This window comes from Melospiza georgiana, chromosome 2 (assembly GCF_028018845.1).
Source record: "Melospiza georgiana isolate bMelGeo1 chromosome 2, bMelGeo1.pri, whole genome shotgun sequence".
In the NCBI taxonomy this organism is placed as follows: Eukaryota; Metazoa; Chordata; class Aves; order Passeriformes; family Passerellidae; genus Melospiza; species Melospiza georgiana.
In genome coordinates this window covers 57,813,797-57,835,380 of record NC_080431.1, presented here as the reverse complement: position 1 = coordinate 57,835,380, position 21,584 = coordinate 57,813,797, and the positions used below count along the sequence as shown (strand labels likewise).

Genomic DNA, 21,584 nt, shown 5'->3' with positions numbered 1-21,584 from the left:
CTGTCCTCCTTGAATCTCCTTATACCAGGAAGGGAAGATGTATTCATTGGAAGGGTAAGGAATAAAGTCTCACAGGACAAAAAGAAATCTCAAATGCCTTCTTTAAAATAAACTTAGGCCCTTGCACTGTCATTCATTTTGACTGATTGATTAATAGCTGGTATTATTCTTCACTAGGATGCCAAAATAAACCAATCTTACAGGTTGCTGGATTTATTTTTGAATTCAGTTCTTTATTTTCAAAACTGGTTCTGACTGGCTGCAAAAGGACTGGGCAAATCAACATTAACATCAATGAAACTTGCTTCTTGTTGAGCATACCAATCAAATAAGCAAATGCACAAAGACTGCTTTTAAACAGACGTTGATTAATATTGGTCTTTCCTCCCCAAAATTGATTTTCTCTGCCAATTAAATACTGTCCTAACAAACATAGTTTTAACTGTGCCCTGAAATTGATAACATTGCTCCTCAGACCAGTTTGCTTTCCATTTCACTACAGCTCTGGCCCTAACCCCCAAACCTGTTACTTAGACTATCCTGCCCCTTCAATTTTCTTTCTGAAGCATCTTCGTGTTGCCCCCTACTTTCCTTTTCGCACAAGGAAGATTATCAAGAATATCAGGTTCTCAGTACTTAAAAGCTTTCCTCTGCTACGACACAAAAAGGAGACAACCCAATGGTGGCTGAACACCTGCTATGCAAAGCTGCACTCGTCTTTCAGGAGCCACATTTGCCATTACCCTTTTATTCTTCTCGCTCCATATTAGCCTTATTCTGATCCTCTCATTACACCCTGTTACTGTAAGTTCTCTCACCTGGTGCTAAAAATGAAAATCACATAGAAATTACAATCTCTGTTACAATTCTAAATTGGCTGTCTGGTGGCTATCTATCCATTCTTTACTGGTTTGTCCATGGCACACAGGGGCCGGGGGAAGGATGGAAGCAAACGTGAATTAATTGTTCCACCTTTATTTTCTTGGAACACAATCAAGTACCAGCATTTGAACTTCATGGGTAAGAAATACTCTCATTTATAGCCATGTGATAGTCAATGCCTTAATACTCTGTACATTCTGATGTTTTACACTAGAAATCCACTGCAGCCCAGAAGCACTTCATGTTGGAAAAGCTACTTTAGCTATTTGTAATACCTGAGAAAAGTACTATTAATTTTTTTAATTTAATATTCAAATTGATTAATGCTGACAGCTTCTTTTGGCAATAGAACTATCACTGAAGGAGTGATAAATTTGTTCTCAATGGGATAATTAATGACTGGCATGTCTGACATTTAACAGGGACCAAGAATTGTCGGTTCTGACTAAACCACTGGTGATGGTTTATACTGCAGGTACATGAGCTTTATTTACATACAGCCTAAGATCTCTGCAGCTTCCTGAAAGCAGGTTGTAGCAAGGCGGGTGTTGGTTCTCTCCTCACAAGCAACAAGCAATAAGACAAGAGGAAAGGCCTCAAGTAGAGCCAGAGCAGGATTAGATTGGGTATTAGGAAAAAATTTTTCATGGAAAGGGCGGTCAAGCACTGGAACAGGCCATCCCTGTAGGCTTCTAAGATGTGCAGATGTGACACTTAGGGACATAATTTAGTGGTGGCCTTAGCAGCTCTGGGTTAATGGTTGGACTCAATGATGTAAGAGGTCATTTTCAACCTTACCAATTCTATGACTGGGGAAAAGGGATATGCTACAGAGGAAAAAAGTTTACAATCTACCCCAGCTAAATCAAGGCTACAATATTACTCTTTTAACAGGTTGCCAACATTTATGCCATGCAATGAGAGGCTAGTATTTTACTTAAGACATATTTACCTGTAGAGAAGAGGTAGAGCTCTTCGCTAGGCTTCAGATACTTAAAAAATCAAAAAAAAAAACATCTGAACTGAATTTCACATAGGTTTCATTAGCACCACAGAACTTTTGAAGTTCAACAGACCAAACTCTCACTGGTTTGACCTTGCATCTTTATGAAAAGAAGGATTAGACACAATCTTCAGGATACAGGACTATCAACACTATGTTGAAAGGAAAAGGCTAGACACGTTCAACAAGAAGGAAAGAAGTAGCAAGGCAACAATATTTCAAGGTGTCATTTAAGATATCCACATTTCTAGTCAGACCATTGAAAATCCTTCCTTTATCAATAAGAATACCATCAGCTCTTTTTGAAAGATTTAAAAGATTAGACAAAGGCCGATTCAAACCTAACTCTACACCTCCAGATCCTACTGCTCACCTTCTACTAGCTGGTCCAAGGAGGAAACCTTCTTGGAGCCATCGATTGTGTAGATCGTTCTCACTCCTTGGGGCAGGTTCACATTGTCGGACAGAGTTCGGGTCAGGTCAGCCAGGAGCGCTTCGAAGGACCTGAAGCGGTCAGGGGAGATGGCGTATACAATCCCTTTGAAGTACCGGTCTCCGTTACGGTAGAAACGAACTTTCTTGGCTTTCTTCTCAGAGCTCAGGGTCTGTAGGGTGCGGGTTCGGTAAAAGCTGCAGTGGGCGCTGTGGGTAGGGCTGGGCAGACCATTCACCCGGGACCCTCTGCCATATCGCTGAGCTTTGTCACGCTCATCAAAATGCTCCAGCTCCATATCTCTCCCAAGGGACATCTTGGAAGTTCAACCTAAGGAATGCACAAGAGGACAGAAAAAGCTTAAACTTAGAAGTTTTAAGGGAGCTCAATTTAAGACTTCCTGTTCTATACAACGCTCTTACAGAGGACTGCTTCTTAGGTTGAGAAAAAAGTTTGAATAAAACCATGCTACAGTCATGTGGTCATTTCACACATAAGCCTCTTGCCATGCCTTAAGAACTACAGTTAAGTTAAATGTCTTAACAACTCATGAACCCAAATGCTAATGATAACCAAACACTGAGAAGTGTTTGCTCAAATTCAGTATCTCGGAAAATGAGGGGACCAAGTTGACCTACTGGAAAAAAGGAATAAATGCATCAGCTTTCTACTTTTTCTCATGTTATATTCAGGTGCTATTTGAGTCTCATCTACCTTCTCAACTGTTTGCCCCCACTAAACTCTTGGTTCCAACTGTGACCTCAGGAGGTGTTCTTTCAGAAGGGCTGCCAGTTGCCAACAACTAAGCAATTAAGAAGTTTTCAGAGGAATAGATCTGGCAGGTTGGCAATGAGAATCAGGACTATCACACATAATGGGTCAATCCCAATGTTAAAAACTACCTGCATATTCCAACCATTGGTTTCCTCATAGCCTAAGCTTTGTAATAAATTATTTCAGTTGTCCTTACACAAATGCTTTACACACTCTGAACCAACAGATGGGCTCAAAGGGCACAAAATTAAAGAAAAAATTTATTAGGAGACAGTGTTTTTCAATGAGCAAGCTACTTCAGGGCTCTATGTCTTGCAAGATATATTATTAATATCCTAAGCCTAATATTCAAATTGATTAAGGCCAACAGCTTCGTTTGCCATCACCAAAGAAATGATAAAATCAGTGCCATTGAGCAATGAGTAATTGGTGTCTCCCATGTTTGACTGTGAAAAACACCCCTCAGCCTTGACCAAAACAATCCCAGTTGTTCAATACGGTTTACATAAACAGAAGTTGACATGTTCTGAAATAAAATAAAATAAAATCAAGGAGGCTGATACTGTTACTTTTTGACAACCAACACAAGACTAAATAATAAAAAGTGCACATTAATCTGCAAACAGAAGACATAAAAATACAAAAACAGAACAATCAAAAGATCATTACGTTGGTTCTAAACATATTCATTTTAATTTAGGAGCCACGTACATTTGCAGTTGTCTGCAGAATAGTAAACCACTGAAAATTTATTTATAGCACAGATACACAGACCTAATTTAGAAGTGGCCTCTCTCATTGATTTCCAATAAAAAGACAAAAAACCAGCAAGCACTAGCTTTGTTTCAACCACTCATAATGATGTGACCATTAAGAAAAAAAAGATGTATTCAAACCAGCTGTAGAACACGGGAGGAAATGGAGGAAAACTTACAGATGCTCTTTGACTTGCAGAAGTTTGTATTAAACCAATGATTATACAGCTGGACCCTGATGCTGCAAAGCTGTAGGTGATGTGCTCAGCAACTTCTCAGAGCAGTCCATGTGCTGGACCAGCACAGACACCTAAGGCAAATGTGGGGCCCTAGCTGAAATTATTTACCCTACTTTGGTTACAGCTCACAACTGACTTTGTTAACTGACATAGGATCATATGCTTACTTGCAAATCCTTCAGAAGTACCTACATATAGTACAGGGTGTGTGTTTTCTTATATATGCAAAAAAAAGACTAATCTCTGCTTTTCCCATGCACACTACATCCCATTTCAGTGAAATGAACAAGAACGTTTGCTGTGGCATTTCACTCTATATGTTAAATGCAACGTACAGCTTAGTGGCCACATTTTAGGATTGAGAACACACCATCACTGCTTCCATGTTAAAAAAATTCTGTCAGTTATTTCAATTCCCATCCATTTTCAGTGAGAACCTGTTATTCAGATTTAAACAATCCCAGAAAACACAATTCAGAAACTGTATCTCTCAAGCAATTCCTATGCCAAGAAGAATGGATTTTTCTTAGGTCTGCTGTTATCTTTACTTAAACCATCTCTAATACACTCCCTTCAAAAAAAAAAAAAAAAAAAGTTTAGACGAAGATATTTTCTCTTTCAGCTTTATTAATTTTGGATGAGGGGCAAGAACAAGTGTGAGTCACCGTCCTTTCTTCCACACGTTTATGCTTTTATCAATACTATCTGTAATTCCCAAATACATCCTCAAAACCGAAATAGAGCTCCCCTATAGCTCCACAGTCCTGGTATGTAGAGAAAAGCGTGTCTAAACCACAAGGTCAGAGCAGACAAAGAAATGCTAAACAATTTTATCTGATGTTTCCGTTTGTGTGCATAAATATATAGTCTTATACAGGCAAATACGCAAAAAAGGACACGCCCCTGAAAAACCACCATGCCAACACTTCACACCCTAACATCTGTTAAAGAATTATTTATAATACAGGTGTGGGTGAGCATTTCCATGAAAAAAACACGCATGCTGATCAAAAAAAAAAACCCACCACACTACGCCGCGATGTGACTGGGACCCAGCGCAGACCATTCGGCGACTAAGCAGAGCCGGATGACCACTAGCCACGGGGGAGGGCGGCGGGTCTGGTGGGGGAACACGGATGCATGCGGCAGCGGGCTCACGAAAAGATGGGGTTTATTCTGCTGGGGTAGGGGAACCGTGTGTGACACACACCCATTCCTCCGGAGCTGGCACCGGGCACCTCAGCCCCCCGCGGGATGCCCGAGCCGCGGGGCACCCGGGGCAGCGCCGCGCCCGCTCCCGGGGGCCGGACCCGCTCCCGCAGCCCGGCACTCGCTACCCCGGGCCAGACCCGCTCCTGCAGCCCGGGACTCGCTACCCCGCGCCGGACCCGCTCCTGCAGCCCGGGACTCGCTCCACACCCGGGGCCGCTCCCGCTCCCGCAGCCCGGCACTCGCTGCACACCCGGAGCCAGACCCGCTCCCGCAGCCCGGCACTCGCTCCACACCCGGGGCCGCTCCCGCAGCCCGGCACTCGCTCCACACCCGGGGCCGCTCCCGCAGCCCGGCACTCGCTCCATACCCGGGGCCGCTCCCGTTCCCGCAGCCCGGCACTCGCTCCGCACCCGCGGAGCCGCCCGCGGCGCCCGGCGGAGGCCGCCGCCCCACACAATGGGCACAGGTGCATCGCTCCGCGCCGCGACCGCGCCCCGGCGGCCCCTCACGCCGCAGCCCCCGCGCAAGGCAGGGCAGGACAGCGCAGGGCAGGCACGGCCCCAGCCCCGGCCCCGGCGCTTACCTGTTCTCCGCAGCCTGGCGGGCACCTCCTCACTCAGACCGGCCGGCCGGGCGCGGAGGGAAGGCGGCGGCTCGGAATGGGAAGCGGCCAAAGAGCGGCGGCTCCCGCCCTCCCCCCGCGACCACCCGGCTGTAGGCGCAGTAGTTGCCGCAGAAAGCGGCTCTGCTGCCTTTGTTACGCCTCCCCTGGCTGTAGCGCGCTGCTGGGGAGCCCGGGCTGCAGCTGCTTCGCCTTTCTTCTGCTGCTGCCGGTTGCAGTGATTTGCATTAGCCCGGCCCTCATTGAAATGCGGCTCTTCACACCAGCCTCTCCCAGGCGCTCTCCAGAGGGCGGCGCCGCCGCCGCTGTCTCCCCCTCTCTCCCTCCCGTTGCGAGCCCGCTCTTCCATGGGCGCTGCGGGAATGCCGGAGCCGCTCCGGGCAGCGCGCCGGGTGCCAGCCGAGCCCTGCCGGGCCCATCGGGCACCATCCCGGCGGGATCTCCCCGGGGCACATCCCGGCCCGCCCGGCGCCTCCCTCCGCCCCGGGCAGCCCCGGCCCGTGAGACGTGCCCGATCCGGAGCTGCCTGTGCCCGGGGCAGAGCGGTGCCTGCCGAGGGGGGCATCTATCTGGCCCGAGTCCGAAAAGCGCCTTGGGAAGTAATTTTAGCAAATGGGTATGTTGGATGTCCAGGAGGTTCGCCTGGGCGCGAGGTGCTGAAATCCCACCGAGTTCCCAAAGCCCCATGACGTGACTTGGGTGCTGAATGTGGGATTGATGTGGAATTTAGGCGTTAAAACCAGGAGCCATGCTTATTCATACCACTCGCTTAGTTACAACTGACCTTGGAGGTGACTAAATTCCATAGATGCTACAGGTTTTAGGATGAAATTTCTCAGAATGTGTATTTGGCTAAAGGCATCTCAGGCTTCATCGGAGTCACCCAACCCCTGAGCCCATCAGGTCTTGGAGCATATTTGCCAAGTCAACCTCCACACAAAACTTCAGCCCTACTTGGTGCTTTTCCTCATAGGCTTGTTATTCTTCACTTTAGTGTAAAAATTTCAGTGGTGAGATCCTTCTCACAATGAAGGATCTGGTTTGCTCCCCTTTGTGCAGCAAAGGCTTCAGCCCTCTTCTGTTTGTCAGGTAAACAGCCTGTGGTCCAGGGGGACATGGAAGATAAGAAAACACAGTCTGTCCCTTCTGTTGGAGCTGCTCCACTCTAAAAGAATTAAAAATGCATTAGATCAGAGAGAGGGAATTAGTCTGTAACCTCATGGTTATGGCACTCATTTGGGAAGGACAAAAGATGGCTTTGTGTGTCTGTATTACGGACAATTTATGTGTTTTATATCCATAAATCCAGGGACAATCAGTGGAGCAGGGACTTAAGCCCAGGGTGCCCTGCTCCCTTTGACAGACCTTTAATCAGAATAGAGGCTCCTGTTTAATCTCTCTGAAGGCAAACCAAGCCTTCCATCTACAAAAAATGTAAGAGGCTCAAAAGAAGGGGATGGAGCACTCCCTTTCTTTTCTTATCCCCCAGAGAACTCCACATGTAGGTTCTCAGGAGACAGGAGATTCCCTAAAGGAGAAAAATTAATTGTTGCCTTGTCTTCATCATCCTGGAGGAGTTTTTTAATCACTAAAGAACAGAGCAAACAGGAGTCTTCTGGCTACACATTTTCCCCTAGATCTGAAAGAGAAATGAGCACCTATAACCTTCAGAAAAACCCCTGCTCAAATGAGTAATAGTATTAAAATACCTGAACATCAAAAAGAGTCAGAATTCAATGTCCAATTGTGTCCTCAGCACACTCTTACCACCTAGCTTAGTTTTTTGGGGTCTTGTTCTAAGGCACTTAACTCTTCCCCGATGGACAATGAGGTGCAGAGTCACTTTATAGTAAAGGCTTGTTTTTCAGGTGCCAGTTCCTAAAAAATGAGCACATCCACATTGAGTATTTCACCAACTTTTTAGTCTGTTGGGTTTGAAAATGTCCTGGTCTGTGCTTAGACAAAACAGATACCAGTGATATTGGTAACTTTGGTATATGTGGGTGGAGAATGGAAACTAATATTAAAAGAATTCTGGTAGTCTTACAACAAAACTTTATTCTTTAAACCACTTCTTTTGTAGGTCAACAATCAAATAAAATATTCATGACAGTCTTAAATTATAAGAAAAAGCAGACAATCACATAGATTAGAGATGGAAAATACCACTGTGGTCCTGAAAAAGGAGTGTTTTTTAACATTCTTCAGTGCTATTTTGTTCAGTTCATTGTAAATATCTCATTTAAATGTCTCGGGGCTTCTGCTCCCCAAAGGAAACATCCCTTTAAAGTTGAATTCCTCCAATGATAAAGAATTTTTTTTTCTGATGATCAGGTTAATGGAAGTTGCTTATGTTTCGACTCATTACTTTAGCTATAGTGCCCTGTATTCACGTACATAATTTATTTCTCCCATTGGTGTTTACATCTCTCTGACATGTATTATTAACATCTAGCCTAAGTGTTCAAAATATTTCACAGATGTTCAAGAATGACTTTCACTCTGACTATATCAAAGAAGGTCAAAAGAAAAGAATACAGTATAAATTAAGGCAAGAGTATAAAACCTGTAGGAAAGTATCTTTTAAAATATGTTGTTTTGTTCATTTGAAGTTTTGAGTCTAACATAAAGACACAACACACTAGTGTAGTCTGTTTGTCCAGCATTCTGACCATGCTTTTATTTTTAAAGCACTTTAAAATATGCTTTACCTTTTTTCTTGTGTTTGTTCTCCATTTGAATTAAAACAATGCAATTCCAAATAGAAACAAAACCTGAATAAAACATTTCAACAGCTATAGAATAATCCTGTTAACAAAGTATACTGTTTTCCTAATAGAAAATTGTCTTTCCTTGTTGGACAGACTTTGAAATATTGTGTATTTCTAAGACCCCTGTAAATGCATCTTTATAAACCACAGTACAGTCATTTAACTTTGGACAAAGTAACTTTGACTTCTCATCTCTGTTGATCAAGTTTTTCAGATTTAGAAATCTTCCAACAGTTTCAGCTTTTCTGAACATTTGTCATTTTTGAGCACCTTTGTCAAAGTAGAATCAGATACAGTTATGTCACCACCCAACACTCCTGTATCTTGAAGGCTGTACCAAATGCTTTGGAACATTGTTCTGGGAGCTTCTCTTTAGTTGGCTAACCACTGTGACCCCTAATTCCTTTTCAGAGTCACTGCTTTCCAGGACACAGTCTCCAGTCTTCTAAACGTGACCTACATTCTTTGTTCCTGCTGAATGACCTTGCATTCAGCTGTCTCAAAAAGCACGTTCAAATGATCCTGGCTCACTAAAGGATGTCAATTTCCCTACAGAAAAACTGTTTTTTCTTTGCATTATTTAGTGCTTTATGCATTTCATGTCATCTGAAAAGTTTACCATTAATGTTGTTAAATATTTCTTCAGAGCCCTCATAAATTTATGCAGCAGCAGAGGACAGCGTTTTCTGAAATGCGGGGCTCAATCCCCCACGGCAGCGGCGTCAAGGGTGTGTTTACAGCTCCCTCCACTTCTCATCGGAGAGGCGCTCAGCTCTCAGGATGCCACACCAAGGGGGCCAAGGGAGCTGGTGCTGTGGCTGCTGCATATGCCCAGCTCAGCAACAGCCGGTGCCAGCTCCCGGCAGGGATCCGAGCCCCTGGAGCGGCACCAGCCAGCTGGGCACTGCGGAGCCTGGCACCAGCCTCACGTCGGGAAAAACCCACTTCTGAGAAACAGCAGGACCCTGCAAATTCCTCAGGCATTACCCAAGGGATGGTGGTTAGCTGTCCATACTTGCGTTTGTAGATCCACCATTTAGCTGCTTCACAATTAATTATTGTGTGTTGCACTGATTTTGTGCAATGCCAGTCACTTAATTAGGTTGATATACTGCAGGATGTCTGTCACTTTAGAGACACGTATGTCAGTGCAGTCATCTTCATCAATCATATCCAACAATTTCACCCAGAAAGCTGCCCAGTTTGACATGCTCATTGTCACTAATCACACAATCATTTTTGGTATTGATTACATCAAATACCAGGACTCCATTTGTTTTACCTGCTAGTGATTCCAGCACAGATAGAATTATAAAATCAAGGTCATATTTTTTGTGTTGTCCTTGGCTTTATCTATGTTTTACATCCTTAACATACCAGAATTTATTGAATAGCAACATTAATTGTTCAGGCAGACGAGTAATAATTTCTGTTTAAATTGCTCATGTACTAAAAATTATTTCCATATTATTTTAGGCAAAAACATATGGCATTCATGATAGGGATGGGGCCATATTATGAAGAAATATTAGTTGAATATTTCTGTCTGTTCTTCATTGTTATTGTAAAATTTCTGTGTTAATTTCTCATATGTTTGTCATTGATACTTCCTTTGTCACAGACTTAAAATTATGGGTAAAAGAAAAGTTTTTGCTAGATTATCTGTCTTGTATTTCTCTTCATTGAGACTGTGTTTAAAAAAAAAAAAAAACTCTCTCTAACTGCACAACTGGATTCTTGAATCTGGTAAAATCATTCATTGTTACAGACTCTTCTCCTCATTTGTTTTCTTTTAAATGACTTCTCGAAGAAATTAATCTTTTTAAACTACAGGCCAGGAGTTAATTCTCTTTACATAGAGCAGATATAATTACATGCTGGTCATTGGATAAAACATTCTTAAGGTTATTTCTACATCTTTGTCCTCTGGAAAGAGGTCTCATTGTAAAGGGAATACATTCAGTATTGGAATGTTATATTATTTCACTTTCTGATATTCCATGAACGCTTTAACGATGTCAAAGAAAGACCTTCTGCTGAAGCATGGCTTGTCAGACTTATATCTTTTATTTTTCTTTCAGACATATTATTTCAGGTATGAGAAAGGACATGTTTAAAGAGATGTTTTGCTCATTTGATTTGGCTGTTTTGGTTACCACATTAAACCTAAAGCCAAGCCCTGTCTTTTGAGTTTATAAATTATAAATGAACCATCCATGTGGCAGGTCAAATCCTACCTGTGAAACAATTCTATCCATCTCCAAATATTCTCCATCATCATGTTGTATAGAAAGATATATATTTGAGTAAACTCTTCCTATAATTTTTCTCCTTTGTTGCCAAGAAGCTGAATTAAAATAATTTTGAAATGTAGGATCTGAATTTTTGCTGGTCTTTGGTTTAAACTAGTTAAACAGAATTGATATTCTTTGCTGACTGCTAACCTTTAGCAGAAGCAATTTAAATAATTTAGAATATGTATGTTAACAATAACCTCAACTGAATCTCAGTGGTATTCACATGCTCTAGGCTGAAGATTTCAGGACTGTCTTTTTCATTTGGAGAGACAGCTGGAATGTTTTATGAATTTAAATGCATGAACTGTTTTGTTTTGTTGTTTTTTTAAATGACCTAAGAACAGCATATGTGGTGGTTTTGTTTACCAGCATTTTTAAAACAAATTAGAGAGGCTAGGGTTGAGATACAATTTTTACAAACATTACTTTTAAAAAGGAGATGCTTCCCAAAAGAATTTAGAGTGTAAAATTCTTCACCAACTCTTGGCACTTTTCAAGTGTTTTCACCTTCTAGATATTATTTTTTGTGGCGCACTGGCCACGCGAGGTTGCCGGGCAGTGTCTGCTGGGTTCCACAGCTCCTGTTACAACTCAATCAGATCCTTTGGGCATTTTTATGAGTGAGGATATGGATGCCATCCCGTCTCACAGTCCATTCCCAGCTCAGGGGTGTAAGGCAAAGCTCTTGCTGTAACTGCTATTCCTTACATTGTCTACACTGATGGTCCTTCCACTCAACCACCCCAGGACAAAGAGCTGCAGCAGGTAGAACTAATTCCATCACTTTTAATTAAAGATTTACCTACATTATTGCTGAAAGTAAAATCTTGATTAATTTATAGGATATTCAACCCTCAATCTATAATGGTAGTCTTAGAGATTTCATCCTAATCGTCTAATACCATCAGTGCATGCATAAATAATAAGTATTATTTTACGATGCTGAGCAGGAAATAATTTTATTTCCAAATTATTTAAAACATAAGGTCTGGAGAAAGGCTCTTTAATGATATCTCTGGTCATGCTATTTTGGCTATTCTTAGCTACCATAAGGTTGGTAAAGTTCATCAGGTAAAAGACAAACAAAAGAATCACAGACATCAATCCTAAATATGACTAAAAAAACCTAAGGTAATATGCAGGCAGTGAAAGTTTTGTGTCTGACAGAGCAGACTGCTTTAATTAGCAGTGTTTTAATGGAATAATTGTGACTCTTGTGGCAACATGACTTAAGGTAAAATTGGATCAAAGTATAATATTCCACAGTCATCACAGATTATGTCGGGGATGCACAGACAACTAAATCAGCATACACAGAGGAAAAAGAATGAAAGTTGGAGACTCTCTGAGAGGAGCTAAACAGCCAGTAAATGGAGAAGGCATCTAAATGTAGCTGACAGTCTTCTCATCTTCCCCCAGAGAAAGGATTTACATACTTAAAATTGGACTCAGACTTTAGAAACCTAAATACAAAACTGAAATCATCCCAACATACTACCCTTCTGGACAGGGCCAGGCACCTCCAATTCTACTGTAACAAACCAGAATTAGCCCAAAATTCTTAAAAAACTTGACCTTGAAAAGTCTTCAGCCAGTCTAAAAGACAATGATCTGGGATCATTCAAAATGAAATAACTTTAAGAGCTGCTATTTCAGAATTACTTGTAAAAAATGTGAGGCAAAAGCTCTGGGCTGGCATAGATTGATGTTTTCTGTAATTTTAAAAGTCTCTGGATTGTCAGCTCAGTCCTTTGATAATAAATAGAGCCACTGTAATCTATAGGGTAACCATGTTTGTGGGGGAAAATTAATGAGGTCTAGAAGAGAGTAGGGTAGCTGGTCAATAATGCTTTTTCTGCTTGTCCATGTATGTAGTTACATTTTGAAAGTTTAGGTGCAGTCAATGTGAAATAAATTCACATATAGCATTGCAGAAAAAATTTGATAAAAAGATGCTGTTGCTATTAATAGCCATAAAGAAGTCAAAGTCAAAGAGAAATCTTAAGATTACATTCAAATAATTGTTGATAGAAAGGAAATTGGCATTAAGAAGGTTAATCCACATGCTCTTAGATAGTAACAAAACAAACTCTAATTTGCCATGAAAGTGAAATTCAGAGTCCTCTGTTTTGAAGAAATAATTAATTTTGCTTTAGTACACAGAAGTTTAGTGTAAAATATCCCTTGAAAATTTATAAGAAAGGCTGCTTCACATAAACAGAATTATTCCTCATTAAAGCATTAAAGAACCGTAAATTTTGTATCGTTTAAGTTTGTGAAGCTTCAATAAAGGAAGTTATTGTGGAAAAATAGCCTTTCTTTAGGGTTAACAATTAATTGATGATATTGTAGTAGATCGTGGCATTAAAACTTGTCTTTTCTTTCTTCCTTTTTGGGTGGTGTAGGCTTAGGAGAAACTGTCTCCAAACAATTCTTGTTTTCTTTCCTCAGTTTAATTTTACCAGGGTTATTACAATAAGAATTATCCAAACAGCAAAAACCCCACTTCTAAGTTTAAAAGAAAAGGTTGTTTTCTTTTTTTTTTTTTTAATGCTCTGGAGTGCCATTGTGGAAGCGATCAGACATTAAGAAGATATGTGAAGCTTCCATGGACCCAGAAGCTGTCATAGAAAGTTTCAACCATTTTTCAATCTTGTTAATTCCACAATTATCAGAGAAGAGGAAGATCTTCTCTTTCCTTTTTCAGCTTCCTTTTAAAGTATTTCTAACTATTTTTTAAAATTTCCTTTGTAAGAGGTCTCTCACAATGATGTCAAAGTTTCCATGGTAAGTCAAGGTTTCCCTGTAAAGCCAGGAGACACACACTCATTTCTCAGTCTGTAACACTGCTGTCTGCTGTGATGGTAACATCTCACTTTTCTAAGCGGCAAGTTATTTTGAGATTGAAGAGCAACCGATGTCAAGGTGGCAGAGAAAGATTCAGCTAAGCGTTTTTTTTTTTTTGGTCACTGAGTCTGCCTTCATTTGTCCTCTGTGGAATCTCACAGTTCTCCTATCCCTCAAGCAGTCTTGGAGCTGAAGCACTCTATCATCCAAGACTTACCCAAAAGGATTGGGTGAGTTTGAGTCAGTAACCTGTGAAGTGTCGCACAGTGAAGCAGGTCCTGCCTCTCCTCTTCATCCCTGTCTGTCCCTCATGCATTTGTGCAGTGTAGCACTTTGCTTTCCTAGTCTATCATGTTCCCCAGAGGATATCTTAGCTCTGCAGTTCCTCTCTTCCCTCCCTTCCTCCCTCTGCTCAATCACATGCTATAAGGTGCCAGACACATCCCACACCATACCCCAATCTGTACTGCTCTCTCATGCACAGGAGAAAATACTTCAGGAATGTACAAAGATGTGAACCCTTGTTAAAAACAAAATATTATTTATTTTGAAGAAGAAATAAAGCTCTTAGAAAGATTCTTTTTAACAATCTAAAGACATGCTTACATTACTTTAAGCCACAAAATTTTGTGATAGTCATCCGTGAAGCCTCAGTTTTATCCAAAGATATCAAGAAATGTTGACTATGTCTCAGTTTTGTCCTTGCAAACTTGTTTTTGCCTCTGGCTTGCAGGGTCCTTTTTCTGCCCTGCTATCATTATGTCAGCCTGTGTTCTCAAGCTATGGCTCTTCTGGCCTGGCCTTCTCAACAAGGGTCTTCAGGACCTATGGCTGTGGTCACTGACCCTTAACAGTTTATATGTCTGTAAGAGTAGCTACACCAAGGTTCTTTTCTGCCTCTTTCCTCAGGCACAGTGCTGCCAGATGTCTGAATATAGCAAACATCCCATTAACCAAGAAAAACACATAATCTCTCTCAGAACAGCACTAAATTTAACATGGTCATTTAAAAAATGCTGCTAGGGATTCATTTCATAAACCAGCTACTATTCTGCAGCCTACAAAACAAAAGACTAGCATGCCATTTTAATTACACCAAATAATTATGAGTTGCAATCAGAGACTCTTAAGATACATTTACTCCAGAAACTGAGGGGAGCATATGAAAAGGAGAGGGAATTAAAATGAAGTTGATCATAAAGCTGAGATTTTCCTTACTATGCATGTTACCATGTCAACCTGAGTTATGCAGCATCACATTTGAGATCTATTCAAGACCCCTTCAAAAGCTTAGCAACTAACCAGGATATTATAGATGGATTTTCAGCTGATTTTGACATCTTTTGCAAGATAAATGCTACTTAACCACATTCTTTTTCTGGTTTAATATCAAATACAACTGAGCAAATGTTTAATTATATCCATGCAGATGGTTTATTATGTAAGCGATAATTACTTGTCCCACTTTTTAAGTACTAAACCATTCAGAAAACATGAGGCACAATCATTTTAAGACAGCAAGTAACTTAATATAAAGTATTATTTCTTGCACATAGCAGAGAAGAACATGAAACCTCAATATCCTGTATGTGTATAAGTCTCAGATGGTTTAATGGGGATTCTTTTTGTTACTGTGTGAATATTTCCCCTGTTCTAGCTGCCTTCTTAATGTCAGCATAGCTTTCCACTGCTGTCTGACAGTGGCCTAAAGCCTTTCATTGAAAATTGAACCAATGTAAAGTTTGACAGCTAATCTTTGACAGAAAATGCACCTTTCTTTATTTTTAAGAACTTAAATATATATAATGATCTTTATAATTCTATATAATGTTCTTATATAATTTAAAATACCTTACATGTGTTATGAGAAGTATTAGTTTCAGTTTCAGCATATATGTGAGCATTATATAAGCTGGTACACAACAAAAGTTGGTAGATATATGCTATTAAAGAATTTCAACATTTTTACCTGTTTCCCGTGTTAGTTGAGCTACTTAAATGTTTTGATGAACAAAAGATGTAAAAAAATTACTTAAAAGCAAAACAAATGTACCAGCCTGAAATTATTTAAATTTTCACTCTTAGTAAAGGACCTGGACTTATTTTAGTAAAACACTGTGTTAAACCTGCAAAAGGGAATAACTCCAGAAATTATAAATCCATTGTACAATATTATGATAATCACTTAACTACATGAAAGTCACCAATAATGTAAATTTACCATCAGATGCAGAAAGTTCCTTCGCTTCTAAGACAGATGCTGAAATAATTGTTCTCAGAGCAGCAGAGCAAATGGAGTTTAGCCAGTTGCACATCTTGCCTATGTTGTTTCTTGGATGTCCAATGATGAGAGAGTTTCCTAATCTTTTCCTCATCACTGACACAAATACTCTCTCTCTATTCTGGTGTCTTATTTCATAACATTTTCAGGAATTCAAAATAGATTTGTTCTCTCCTCTTCTGCAGTTTGATTACAGTTTCCAGTGCCTGCAGATGATCAGGAGGCAGTCGATGGATATGACTTGTTCAACAAGGGCGGCAAGCTGGCAGTGATCCTCCAGAAAGTGTGCAGAACCTCTGTGGAAGAATGGATGGTTCATACCTTCTCACTGCCAAAGACATGCTGAAAGTTCAGGTAGGTGCTCAGTTTGACAGAGTTTGCTCCTTAATTTAGAGCAAACTAATTTTTAATTGAGGATCACTGAATTTTATGACTTTCATATCTTTAGCTAAACCACTAGAGAAAATCTCTGTCTCAGCAAATGTCTTCCAGACAGATCCATTTATGCAATCCCTGCATGCTCCTTGGGCAGCTCAGCATATTCCCCAAGCATCCATAATCTCAGTAAGAAAACTGTCTTCCTATGCTACTTCATATTCCAGAATGAAAGTAGGACTACAGAATCATCAACACTCCCCTCTGGCTCATTTAAGTTCTGTTTCATTTGCACACAGATAACATGCAGGAGCAAAACCATACTGCCTACTCACTCAAACATGTAATTCCTGGGCTGTGGTTTCCAGGGATGCCATCTTTTATCTAATCCCTGATGATGCTGGATACAGAAATAGTCCAGCAGAAGGTGGGTATCTGAACCCAGGATTACTTATGTTGCTTTCTGTTTTCTCCCTTTCCACTGGCAAATAAAAATAGGGAGCAAGAGGGAGAAAGAAGCAAAGGGCAAAGGTGGATTATAAAGGAAGAAAAAATATCAGAATCATAATTACTTTTCAGTTGTGTGAATAGTTTTGAAAAATGTGCCTATAGCAAAAGCTGTGCTTTTGTCAGGCTTATGAGACAAAAATAATATTGTTAGAAGTTGATAGCTTTATTTTGCAAGGGAGCTGAAGTGACCCTATACAAACTCAGGCTGAACTCCATATTAAGATGAATCCTTGAATATCTGGTTTGAAAAATGCTTTTTTCTCCTTTCTCATTAAACAGGGATTGCTTTATTGTTGCTGGGCATACACAGTGAGTCCTTCAGTTTCCCCACGGCCACATAGTGTATAGTGCAAAGCTGGAAGAATTGCCCTAGATTCTGCACCCTTTCTGCCCTTCCGTCTGTGTAAGAAGCCATGAAAACTGCAGAAAGAAATTGTAATTGTTGTAATATCCATTCTCCTGAACTCCCTGCAGAGTTTTTGGTGTTCGTACTTTTTCATTCTCCAGCTAGAGAGGAAACACAAAGCTTCAGGGTGTGAAAGAATAAAACAGGCACAAAGCTGGATGAAGAAAAAAGAGGAAACAAAGTAAAGATAGGCTTTTAAACTTATGCTGCATATTTTAGTATTATAACTATGTGTGATGACAATATGCCTGTAAAAAACCACCGGTCTAATCAGCAGGAATGTGTGCTGTTATGTGTATCTAATATAATATGCTCTCAGAGATGCAAGTTAAAATGAAACTTGTGAGTATAGGTCTTAAAGAACACTAATTTCCACCCATGATGGGTCAACCCCATCTGTATTTCACAGTGTGCCAACTTAAAACAAAGAGTTTTAAGTATGCAGCAGTGTGTCTACCAAACTTAAGTAAAGGAAGTTTATTAGATGATACTCTGAATGAATCATGTACATGATTGGTTTTGTTACAAGATACTATAGATTAAAATACTTCCCTTTAGGTAAATAAGGAGTCCTGGCATGTTTTCCCGCAAATAGGATCTAGCAGACAAAAGCAGAGCAGGTATATTCCTGAATTTATGAAAATTTAGATATGTGTATGTGATGAGAACTGAGGTACTGCATAGCTATATGGCAAAGAGGGAGTGATTGCCATGTGGGGGCTGAGAGGAAGAAACAGGCTGCTGTGTTGAAAACTGAGGGGGAGAGTGGTTATATAAAGATAAAAGACAAGGTACTGCCTACAAGCCTGATAGGAGAAGATATACTTTGGGAAGAATCAGTGGTAATGAGACATAAACAGGAAAAGGAAAGGATATATGTGTATGCCCATGCACACACATCAGACACAACTCAAAATAAGACAAGGGAGGTTAACTGTTTAGAATTTGTTCAGATCCTCTTATGTTGTACATCCTAGCTTCTCCATCCTCTTTATTGTAAGTTTCTTATATGTGGGGGTTTTTTCTCTTGGATACAAGAATGAGCTAAAATTCAAAAGAAAGCAAATTGCCTTGTTTGGGTTTTTGTGGTTTGTTTTGTTTTTAAAATGAAATACAATACAGTAGACTTAAAAGGAATTTAGTCTGTCCCAAGCAACCATAAATCTACCCCTCAGAGAGCCAGGGTCAAACCTATAACATATATAATATATGTAACATACCTGCTGTTTGAGAGGTACAGCCCATTGGTTTCTCAGGCTTTCATTGGAAATGTTTGCCACAGTGTGATTTGTGCACTACTCACAAGCATATGCTTCCTATATTAGCAGTGCTAAAGAAAATACTGCCATTTATTTTATGATTCAGTGTATTGCAGTGGGGGCCCTTTGCACGTGACTGTAATACAAATAGCATATAAATAACCCCTAAAAGCAGAGGGGGGTTGTAATGGGCCGCTGGTATAAGATATTCTCTTATCTTCTTAGTCCCAGTTTATGTTGTATTTGGGGAGTTCTTATTCTCACAAGTATTATGTTATGTGTCGAATGTTAAGGCATTTATAAAATTAACAGTTCTATTATACCAACAAATGGAAACTGGCATCAGTTGTTAATCAGACCAGTAGCCTGTGGAAATGAGAACTGTGTGATAATGGGAGAGGGGGCTGTGTGTGCACATTGATCTCTGCCTCTCCCTCCCAAGCACTCTGGAAAGCCTATTGCCACAGAAAGGCAGAGGGAGCGTGGCTGTGCCTTGCCATGACCAGCAGAAGGAAAACCCTTTACCCTTCTGGCCACACAGCTCTGAGTGCACAGAATGACAATACCAGCTCTGCCTCAAGAAATGACAGATAGCAAGCATCTTCTCAGATTAGTTTCTACCCTAGATCCTCCTAAAGCTTTAATCCTAAAGCTCGTCCTTCAGCCTGGTGCGCCTCTGTGGTCATCAGATACTGTCTAATTGTCTCTTTTGTTTCTATTATCCTGGTAGAATATATTCATGAAGTACCCCTACGTATCCTTGATGGCAGGCTCAGAGTCTCTGCTGCCTTCTTTGCAGACACAAATTTGCAAGGCAAAATGAAGAACTGTGATGATAGCCTCTGAATATTGTCTCACTTTCCCCAAAAGAGACAAATGAAAACTAAATAGGAAAGTTTCCACTCCTCTCCTAAGGATGTTTTTTACAGCCCTTGGTTATGAAATTTCAAGAGCTGGAGGTATGTGTCTGCAATTGCATTCCAGATTTCTATGAAGTGTCTTCAGAAGATCTTGGTTGAATGTTTTCTTTATAAGATTGGATTTGAAAAAAAAAGTGAGGGGATACATTTTCTGTTTATGTTTCATGTTTTGTATTGACTGCGGCTGCAAAAAGGCATCATCAGATTGGAGATGTTTGGAAAGTAATATTTCTGCTGATCACATTAATTGTAAAATAAAACCAAGTCAATTCTCCTTAGATTTGAAGCATCTTCCTCAGTAAATACAGAAACTGAACTTTAATGTTCAGCAAGTGATAGAAAGAATGCTTAGATGAGGAATCTATAAAACAAAAAGGTTTGCTTTCTAAAAATAAACAAAGAAGCAGTTTCTAAGTAATGAAAAAGAAAAATAGAGAACAAATATTAGAGGTATAAGATGAGGAAGACATCCAAAAGTAGAGCTGAGCATGGGTGAGATACAGGACAGACAATGCAATTATTAAAAAACAAACCAGAATTATGACTTAGCAGAACATTTACCTATATGCTGATTGGAACATTTGCTGATTGATGTGTGTGAAGGTATACTTAAGCCTGCTAGAAATCAGTAAACCTAATTGCTTAGTTAAAACTTTGCCTTTAATTAAACTGTACACAGATTTTTACTTTGTTTAGAAATAACATTAAAATATCATGTATGCCTAGTAGCTTTAAGAAAGTGCTAGGGATTGAAGAAAAAAAAAAAGAGAATTATATAAGGAAAGATTTTATGTGCCACTTAAAACTGTGAGAACACTCTGGTGAATGAAGTCAGCTTCTCTAAAGCATAGCCAAGTTTGCAAAGCTGAAAAGCTGTATTGAGCTGTTCATCTTAGGTTTGCACATTTATATTAAAGAAAATCCCACCCTGATTCAGCACATTGCTAACAGTAGCAGAATTCTTAATAAAATTTCAAGGGTTGCAAGAGCAGTAGACCTTTGGCATGTAAATGAAAGCTGGGGATGGATATAACAAAATGTAGTTTAACTGGACACTGTTTCCCCACATCAAAAAAAAAGCATCCATTTTGTTATAGGTAAGTATTTTGAACCATGGGGACTTTGAAGTCACTGAACTGCAGATGTTTTTATTTAGAGGTCGTGGTAGAACAAAGCTATACCACTTTTACTCTGAACACAGTTTGGGACCCAGGGCAAAAAACACCTGAGTACACAACTAATCACTGAGACCCAATGGAGCTGTTTGCATTAGTAAAGTAATATTATTGAAGAAGTCTATGCCAAAGACTTTCTGTGGAATGATACACATTAAAGTGTGTGGATACCACATCAAGGTAAAAAACAAATTAAACAGGTTCTGTGGGACCAAAGCACAAATATTTCCACTGCAGGGTGGAGCAGTTCTGTAGGCAGCTTGTTGCCAATAACACAATTGTGAATTTGACATCAGTTGCCTAAATATCTGGTAAAGCCTAGTATCTTTGGCTGTACCTGCATTTCTAAATGCATTTCCTAAGGGATAACCCTGCACTCCCAGTTGCAGGATGGCTCCTGTCCACACTGGGACTTCCCCTGCCTGAACAGGCTAGCTGCATCCAAACTAGCCCTGGGCTTCCACCTTGGGGACCTACAAGGTGCCCTGGTTGCTGAGAAATATAATTGGTTTTTAATAGATTGCATATTCTAGTAGAAACTGAAATTAAATTGTTTCAGCCTATCAAGTTCTGTATTTTTATAACATGAAACAGAACTAATGTATTACCTCTTCTGGGGAGGCATGTAAGGCTGCTTGAGGCTGCAAAGCCCACCGAGACTGGGTTGCAAGAATGTAATGCAGGAGTTAATAGCTTGTGTAGGGTCATATCATCTTTGGAGAACAGTTTTTAAACTGAATTATCCCCAGAACTGCGCCTAGACTTTATTTTGTGGGGAACTAAATGTTTCAGTCCAAAGGAGTGCTTACCCAAACCAGAATAC

At 40.3% G+C, this 21,584-nt stretch overlaps 1 protein-coding gene across 3 annotated transcripts in view; it reads right to left on the bottom strand.

Moving 5' to 3' along the window:
* Nucleotides 1-6,167, bottom strand: part of DCLK1 (doublecortin like kinase 1) — a 236,390-nt gene extending 230,223 nt beyond the window's left edge. For all 3 annotated transcript variants that reach the window (XM_058045184.1, XM_058045185.1, XM_058045187.1), the window contains exons 1-2: nt 5,882-6,167; nt 2,259-2,648 (exon numbers count right to left, since the gene is read on the bottom strand). In XM_058045184.1, coding sequence (XP_057901167.1) covers nt 2,259-2,634 — 376 coding nt within the window. In that variant the 5' untranslated portion in view covers nt 2,635-2,648; nt 5,882-6,167. The remainder of the gene's footprint in view (nt 1-2,258; nt 2,649-5,881) is intronic.
* Between the last annotated feature and the right edge of the window lie 15,417 nt (nt 6,168-21,584).